We start from the raw sequence: 9,034 nt of genomic DNA, 5'->3' as shown, positions 1-9,034 counted from the left end.
CCCAGCCTGGCCTTGGGAGGGGGCAGGGACGGGTGTCCTCCTGGGCACCAGCGGACCCATTGAATGGCATTGCTGATGGGCAGGGATGCGGCGGGTGTGGGAACGTCTGGAAGGTGTCGGGCGAGGGGAGCGGACTCCGCCTGGGGACGAGGAATTGTGCGGTGCAACCAGCGTCCTGTGCACCCTGGCGGCTAAGTCCTACCTGTCCCACCCCCGAGTCCTGGCTGGGGCACCTGTGAGGCCGGTCTCACCTGAAGCTTTCCTCCCAGGTTTCCATGGCAACTGGCTAGCCAGTGCTGGCGGCCTCTGCGGGGAGGGGAGCGGGTTGCTGGCGCTGGAGGCTGCTCACCCTCCCTTCCCGCCAGCAGTGCCTTAACGCCAGGAGCGGCGTCTGCACGGGCCGGGCTGCTTCACAGCGGGGTCTCCGTGAACCCTGGGAAGTAGATCCAGAATGTCGCATGTGTGTACATTTTTCACGGGACAGGCTCTGCTTCCTTCTGTCGCACAGGGATCCGAGAGGACAGTTCTAGGCTGTCTCAGTCCGCCTGCTCCTCCCCGTGTCATCCATCTCTCCACAAGGGTGTGTTTGTGCTCGAGTTTATAAATCCAGTAGCAAGATTCCAGTGTGTCAGACCTAATTTTGCACTTACAAGGCATTACCCATTCCCTTGTTTTTCACCCCGCAGGAAACGCTGGCAAACTTGGAGAGACAGATCTATGCTTTTGAAGGAAGCTACCTAGAAGACACCCAGATGTACGGCAATATCATTCGTGGCTGGGATAGGTACCTGACCAACCAAAAGTGAGTGTCAGAAGCCGGCGGTGTTTGTATGGGGACCCACTAATACTGGCTTTGAAGACTGTGTGCATTTTTGGTGGCAGCTTTGTAGGCAGGGGATGTAATACGTGGTAGTGTGGAAAGGGGTTTGGGCTTGAGCTGGGGTTCTGGTTCAGCCTCACTGAGTAATCCTAAACAAATCCTACGTCTGTCTAATAGGGGAGTCCTGCCTGTGGCACAGGGTGTGTGAGGCTTAAATGAAACACAGCATGTAATACCTTACACAGCAGCGTTCTGTTAGTGTTTTCTACGTTTTTTTAAAAAAATATATATTTTACTGATTTTTTATAGAGAGGAAGGGAGAGGGACAGCAGAGAGTTAGAAACATCGATGGGAGAGAAACATCGATCAGCTGCCTCCTGCACACTCCCCACTGGGGATGTGCCCGCAACCAAGGTACATGCCCTTGACCGGGATCGAACCTGGGACCCCCGAGTCCGCAGGCCCCGATGCTCTATCCACTGAGCCAAACCGGTCAGGGTGTTTTCTACATTTTAATCAGTCATGAGTCCCACCCTCTAGACATATGTACCAACTGTACCACGATTTATTTAATAATAGTATTCTCAAAAACTTTCTAAACTTTGAAATTTTTTAAATATTCAGAAAAATTGAAAGAGCCCTCACTGGCCTATGTGGCTTAGTTAGTTGGAGCATATCAAAAGGTGCCAGGTTTGAGCCCTGGGTACGAGTCCTGGCCAGTGTTGCTCAGTAGTTAGAGTGTCAGCCTGCCCACTGAAGAGTTGAGGGTTCAATTCCTGTTCAAAGGCGCGTACCTGGGTTGCAGGTTCAATCCCCGTCCCAGTCAGGCACATGTGTGAGGCAACCAATCTATGTGTCTCTCTCACATTGATATCTCTCTCTCTCTCTTTCTTTCTCTCTCCCTCTCCCCCCCCTTCTTTTCCCTCCCTTCCTCTGTCTCTAAAAAATCAATGGAAAAAATATCCTTGAGTGAGGGATTAACAACAACAACAAGGTGCTCAGTTGATTCCTGATCAGGGCATGTATCCAGGTTTCAGGTTCGATCCCCGGTTGGGAGCTTGCAGGAGACAGCCAATCAATGATTCTCTCTCATCATTGATGTTTCTATCTATCTCTCCCTCTCCCTTCCTTTCTGAAATCAATAGAAATAGGTTTAAAAAAAAATAAAAAAAAATTTTTAAAAAAGTTAGAAGCAGATATCATGACACATTATCCCTAAATATGTCAGCAGTTATCTCCTAAAAATAAGAACATTTTTTTTACCTCGCCACAATTATGCCGAGAAAATTAGCACTACATTGATAGTATCATCTAATATGTGGTTTTTATTCAAATTTCCCTAATTGTCCTCAACATGTTTTGCTACCTTATTTGATCCAGTCAGAGTTTTCCATTGCGTTTGGCTATGATGTCTCTTTAGTCTCATAATTTAGGAGAGCTTCCCACCCTTTTTGGTGGTGAAGTTGTGTATGACATTGTCTTGTAGAATGTCCCAATTCCAGATTTTTCTTTTGCCACCTCATGAGAGATCCATTACACGTTTTTTGCAGAAATGTTGCATGAGTGATTTGTGTACCTCTTGTTGTTTACCTGTATTTCATCAGGAGGCACATAATGTCAGATTGTCCCATTATTGGTACTGATAAGTTTGACCATGTGATTTCTCCGTTGTAAAGTTTTTCTTCTCTTTGTAATTAACCATGTAAATTTGGAGTTCATGCTTTTAGATAGTGGTAATATACTGCACCCCCCCATTTTTATTCAGTTGTTTTAGTCTACATTATTGATTCCTGTCTGAACCAGTTATTATATGGATGTTGCAAAATGGTGGTTCTACTATTGCTTTTACATTTATTACTGGTATTCTGAAAGAAGAACCGTCCCTTTTTATCTTCATTCCCTTTTTTTAAAATACGTTTTTATTGATTTCAGAGAGGGAGGGAGGAGAGAGAGATAGAAGCATCAATGGTGAGAGAATCATTGATTGGCTGCCTCATGCACACCCCACACTGGGAATTGAGCCCACAACCTAGGCATGTGCCCTGACCAGGAATCGAACTGTGACCTCCTGGTTCATAGGTCAATGCTTAACCACTGAGTAACACCAGCCAGGCTGTCTTCATTCCCTTTCATCCTTTTTATCTCTGTCTCTCTTGAATCACTATAGACTTATGGATTTTTAAAAAATTACTGTTGGTCCCGGCTGGTGTGGCTCAGTGGTTGAGTGTTGACCTATGGACCATGAGGTCAAGGTTTGATCCCTGGTCAGGGCACATATTCTGGTTGCTGGCTAGATCCCCAGTGGGGGGCGTGCAGGGGGGAGCCTATCAATGATTCTCTTTCATCATTGATGTTTCTATCTCTCTCTCCCTTCTTCTCTGAAATCAATAAAAATATATTTTTTAAAAAGATAACAAATATTTATTTAAAAAATTAATGTTGGGATCTAGCCCTGTCACTTTTTTATTACAGAGGTTTATTTTTGTTTTTTGTTTTTTGTTGTTGTTGTTGTTTTTAATATATTTTATTGATTTTTACAGAGAGGAAGGGAGAGGGATAGAGAGTTAGAAACATCAATGAGAGAGAAACATCGATCAGCTGCCTCCTGCACACTCCCCACTGGGGAAGTGCCCGCAACCAAGGTACATGCCCTTGACCGGAATCGAACCTGGGACCCCTGGGTCCGCAGGCCGACGCTCTATCCGCTGAGCCAAACCAGTTAGGGCCAGAGGTTTATTTTTTAGTATAAATTAATTTATTGAAATATATACAGAGAAATGCACAAATCATAAATATATAGCTCAGTGATTTTTCACAAAGTCAACACATCCATCATTTTTTTTTTTAATCCTCAGCTGAGGTTATATTTATTGATTTTAGAGAGAGGAAGGGAGAGAGAGAGAGAGAGAGAAACATTGATGTGAAAGAGAAACATCAATCATTTGCCTCCTGTATGCACCCAAACTGGAGATCAAACTTGCAATGTAGGTGTGTGTTCTGACCAGAAATCGAACCACAACCTGTTGATGTATGAGATGATGCTTCAACCAACTGAGCCACCGGCCGGGGCCAGGGCTCCCATCATTCTTTTTGATGCTTAGTTTATCCCAAACATGGCCAGAAGGAGCCTCCTTAAGCTGATTCCTTTGTCCTTTTGACGTGATCCTGTTAATTTGAGTACCTTGTTTCTGTCTGTCACCTTTTCCTTTTCTTGTCCTAGACCAGTGATGGCGAACCTTTTGAGCTCAGCGTGTCAACATTTTGAAAAACCCTAACTTAACTCTGGTGCCGTGTCACATATAGAAATTTTTTGATATTTGCAACCATAGTAAAACAAAGACTTATATTTTTGATATTTATTTTATATATTTAAATGCCATTTAACAAAGAAAAATCAACCAAAAAAATGAGTTCACGTGTCACCTCTGACACGCGTGTCATAGGCTCGCCATCACTGGTCTAAACTATATGACATTAAACTGATGGAAGCTGTTAGCAGAGCCCAGCAAGGACCCACGATTCAGAGTCAGAATGATGGATTACAAATTGAACATAATTAAAGCATAGTGATTAATCACAAAAACAATATGTAATTATATATGTGTTTTCTGAGGTCTTAGGCGACCCCTGTGAAAGAGTCATTCGACTCCCAAAGGGATCGTGACCCACAGGTTGAGAACTGCTGTCCTAGACCATTTTTCTAAGGAATCCTGTTTTTTTTCTTTAAAATTTTAAGATTTAAGTTTATTTAACAGACACTTCATATCACTAGTCTATTCTAGTTGTTTTTAAAATCATTAAAATACATACAGATTAAAATGAAAATGATTATAAACCAACTAACAGTGTCATGTACCACTGTGGAACACATTCCATACATTGGAAAACATTGTTGTCTATCTACATAGGCATTCAGCATAAAGGTTGTTTTGGTCAATCCAAGTGGGGTGGAAGTAATAAAAACAAAGGATCCCTGGCCAGTTTGGCTCAGTGGATAGTGGCCTGTGGACTGGAGGGTCCTGGGTTCAATTCTGGTCAAGGGCACATGCCTCAGGCGAGTGCGGGAGGCAACCAATTGGTGTGTCTCTCTCATATCGATGTTTCTCTCTCTTTGTCTCTCTCCCTCCCTTCCACTCTCTAAAAAGAAAAAAAAATCAATGGAAAAATATCCTCGGGTGACGATTAACAAAAATAAAAAATAAAATAAACATAAAAACAAAGAAGTTCATTATATTTTTCCTGGGACATCCTCAGCTTGAGCCATAGACAAAGCTTGGTGCTCATAATGAATCCTTGTGTGTGTTTTAGAAACTCCAATAGCAAAAATGATCGAAGGAACCGGAAGTTTAAGGAAGCTGAGCGGCTCTTCAGTAAATCTTCAGTTACTTCAGCAGCTGTAAGTGAGGTGGGGGGATCTTTATGTGGCCCATTATTTAGGAAAACCTCAGTTGCATTTTTGTGAGTTTTCTTTTTCCCTTCTGTCTGTGAGTGCTCTCCTGAAGTCTGATAATTTTTCTTGTAACTAGTGTTTTTTTCTTTTAGGCAGTAAGTGCATTGGCAGGAGTTCAGGACCAGCTCATTGAAAAGAGTAAGTTTATTTTTCTACTTTTTTATAGTTTATTTTAAAGCTACTATAGTTCCTGTCTTTAACATCTATCCAACGGTGTATCTGAAGATTGCATCTCTTACACTCTTGTGTCTTCTTTCTAGAAGTTAATAACCTCTTGTGTATCTTTAATCTTGTCTTTCTTATGAGAAAGAAATGACCATGTCCTTCCTTCCTGCCTCTTGTATCACAGGAAGGTTGATGTTAGCTGCTCAAAGACAGAAAGGTATGTCTTCACTCCTGATAAGTCTTAGGAAATTTTTTATAAGTTTAAAAAAACTCTTATCATGGAAAATTTCAGACATATCTAATAAATCCCCATGTACCCAAATTAATAATTTTTAAGAAATTTGATCTTTCAAACAGAATGTACCTTTGTGTTCTTAAATATAAAACGGAGCCCGAGTTGGTTTTGTTCAGTGGATAGAGCATTGGCCCTCGGACCGAAGGGTCCCGGGTTTGATTTTGGTCAAGGGCACATACTGGTTGCAGGCTCGATCCCTGGTCCTGGTTGGGGCACATGTGGGAGGCAACCAATCAGTGTGATATTGATGTTTCTCTCTCTCTCTCCCCCTCCCTTCTACTCTCTTTAAAAATCAATGAAAAAAAATCCTGGGGTGAGAGTTAACAAAAATAAATAAATAAATACATACATATATACATACATACATACATAAATAAATAAATAAATAAAAATAAAATGGAGAATAGAGCAATTGTGGCATTCTCTGTAATGAGCCATATAGTGCAATTCTGTTCTAATTTCTAGTGATGGCATATATACCTGTACATTTATCTTTCTGAGTCAGACTCTATGTAGCTGTATTGAATGTTCTCCCTGTGCACTGGCTCCCTTTGAAATACAACCTGCTTTTTGTATCGTGGCTGTGGCATATCATGTGGGATCCAGTTCTTTTGTTTGCATTGGGGCAGTGGTTTGAGGAGAAGAGATTTTGATGGCTTGGGAATTAGAACTACTCAGCAACTTCAATTTTATCTCTGTGTACAGATTTCTAAATTTTTAACTCTATCCTTAACCCCTTTAGTGATACATTTCTAGAAACTTCTAGAAAATGTCTTCTGTGCATTTCCATTCAGATATTCAAGCCCAAAGATTTTGTCTAAAACTGAGCCATTCTATTTCCTTCAAAATGTGTCTGCCCAATTTTTGTTATAGTATTTCTGTTCTTCATCATTCAAAACTTTGTAGGCATCTTTACTAATTTTTGCCAACCTAATCAATTGTGCCCATTTTTTTTTTCTTTTGCTATGACTGTCAGATAAATCTTGTTTCCTTTTTAAAAAAAAAATATTTTTGTTACTTTCAGAGGGGAAGAGAGAGGAGAGAGAGATAGAAACATCAGTGATGAGAGAATCATTGATCAGCTTCCTCCTGCACTGCCCCCACTGGGGATTCGGCCCACAACCCTGGCATATGCCCTGACCAAGAATCGAACCGCCATCTCCTGGTTCATAAGTCATGGTTCAATTCCCGGTCAGGGCATATGCCAGTGAGCCACGAAGGCCCGGTAAATCTTGTTTCTTTTCAATTAATGCCACTTGGAGAATGTGGAGCCATTTCACCTGCTTTGTAGAGTAATGAGGCTGGTTAAGGAACTTGGTGGATCTCACTCTTAGAAGTCCAGATGGAATGATGTCTGACTCCTCAGTTTTCATAAGAGCCTTTTACCCTGCCCCTTGCTTAGTGGGTAGTTTAGTATATGCTCTGCACCTAATCACTCATACAGAGCACCTACACCTCAGTACTAGTCAGGAAAAGACTCTTAAAGCCACTCCTTTCAGAAGCTTACCTGAGAACGTGCTTATGTATGAAAGCTTTTCTGAAGCATATGCAGACCATCCATTCCCCTGAGATCTTCCTCCTAGATGAGCTTCCATATTGGTATTCCTTGTTCCTTGGTTTTCCCTATGAAGTTGCATTTGGTCTTGTAAAATGTGTCTCTCTTTATTGTAAGAGGATGTGGCAAATGCTGTTAATCATCATTCTAATTATCCTTCTTTTTAGAAATAGTTGTTTTCCCTGAAGGCCTTGTTGTTTTTACTGAAAATCCTGTAATTGACTGTTTCCCTCTTTGTATGGGTGCTAAAATGCTTAAAGCCAAATTTGTGGTGTCCCTCTAGAAAGCAGATAGGAATTTATAGCATGCATTTGGGGACTGAATCTTAGTACTGCATCCAGCTTACTTTCCTCTTCTATTCTTCTTTGCTTATCTCATTTTAAATTTATTTTATTGGATTACATTATATGAATCTTGGCAAGCTGCTGGGATTTTTTTTTTTTTAATAAAGCAGAGAATTACACAAATACTGGAGTTCATTAATTTAAATGGTCAGAGCCCTTTTAAAGTAATTCTATTGCATTTTATCTCACCACCTCCACCATTACCACTTCCCACTGCTATTTGTAAGATTTTATTTTTGTCTTGATTTTCTATAGTTAACTGCAAGGTGTCTAAGTATGAATTTTTTTCTATTTATCTGGCTTGGGTTTCACTGGACTTGCTGAAACTGTGTTTGGTATTTTTATCAGTCCTGGAACATTCCCAGCTGTTATCTTTTCAGATATTCTATTTGTTTCATGCTTTCTCTCTTCTCCTTCTGGTACTGTGGTTAAATGTATGTTAACCCTTGTCATTTTAACCTTTATGCCTTTTATTATCTCTTCTGTACCTTATATCTTTTTGTCTCTGTGCTGCATTATGATAATTTTTTTCTGACCTACCCATTTCTAATTCTCTTTTCAATTAAATCTGATTTGCTGTTCCCTTGATTTTAAATCTTAATACAATTTTATTTCCATAAATTCTACTTAATTATTTTAAAAATCTGGTATGTAATTTTCCAATAGCTTTCTTTGCATTTATTTTCAAATGTGTGTTTTATGCTAAAGTGTAGTACGTGTAGTTATTCTGCAGCCTGTATTTAACTTCAGTTTCTGAAATCCTTAATGACCTATTTCTGTTTATTTCTACTAGTCATTACCCATGAAACCTAATTTCTCTGTGTGCTCATTATTATTAAAAGTATTCATCACTCTAGCCGGTTTTGCTCAGTGGTTAGAGCATTGGCCTGCAGACCTAAGGGTGCCTGTTTCGATTCCGGTCAAGGGCATGTACCTTGGTTGCAGGCTTCTCCCCAGTCCGGGCACTGGTTGTGGCATGTGCAGGAGGCAATCAATGTGCTTCTCTCACATTGATGTTTCTCTCGGTCTCTCCCCCTCCATTCCATTCTTTCTAAAAATCAATGCAAAAATATCCTCAGGTGAGGATTAATAAAAATAAAAATAATAAAAATAAAATACTTAATAAAAAAGTAAAAATAAAGGATCAGCACAGTCTCTACTATTTTTTTATTTGACTCCTCTGGAGCTTTCATGAAGCCAGATCTCTCCTCAGCATTGACTTTGCCCTGTGGGTAAGTATACGCCTGCACGAAGCTTTGTTCCTGGTCCCTTCCTTCCTCCTTTAGGTGTTTGTGCTGCTCAGAAGTTATTGCCTTGACACTATTTAATAGCTGTTCCTTTCTTTTATTTATTATTATTATTTGCAGTGCTTAGCTTTTTATTTTTATTTATTTATTTTTTAATT

The 9,034-nt window shown here is 40.4% G+C and overlaps 1 protein-coding gene across 6 annotated transcripts in view; it reads left to right on the top strand.

Annotated features, from left to right (window-relative positions):
- The first annotated feature begins 263 nt into the window (after positions 1–263).
- Positions 264–9,034, top strand: part of MEAF6 (MYST/Esa1-associated factor 6) — a 20,602-nt gene continuing 11,831 nt past the window's right edge. For 2 of the 6 annotated variants that reach the window (XR_001362566.1, XM_005868614.2), the window contains exons 1-5: positions 267–580; positions 687–802; positions 5,129–5,216; positions 5,363–5,408; positions 5,620–5,652. Coding sequence is in view for 4 of the 6 variants with exons in the window: in XM_005868614.2 (XP_005868676.1) it covers positions 452–580; positions 687–802; positions 5,129–5,216; positions 5,363–5,408; positions 5,620–5,652 (412 nt within the window). In the remaining 2 variants the exon portion in view is untranslated. Of the gene's footprint in view, positions 581–686; positions 803–5,128; positions 5,217–5,362; positions 5,409–5,619; positions 5,653–9,034 lie in introns of all 6 variants that reach the window. The other 4 variants (XR_001362565.1, XM_014541561.1, XM_014541562.1 and 1 more) reach the window with 4 other exon arrangements.

Source organism: Myotis brandtii, unplaced genomic scaffold (assembly GCF_000412655.1).
Source record: "Myotis brandtii unplaced genomic scaffold, ASM41265v1 scaffold274, whole genome shotgun sequence".
Taxonomy (NCBI): Eukaryota; Metazoa; Chordata; class Mammalia; order Chiroptera; family Vespertilionidae; genus Myotis; species Myotis brandtii.
The sequence above is the reverse complement of the archived record's forward strand: the minus strand, read 5'-3'. Positions and strand labels throughout refer to the sequence as shown.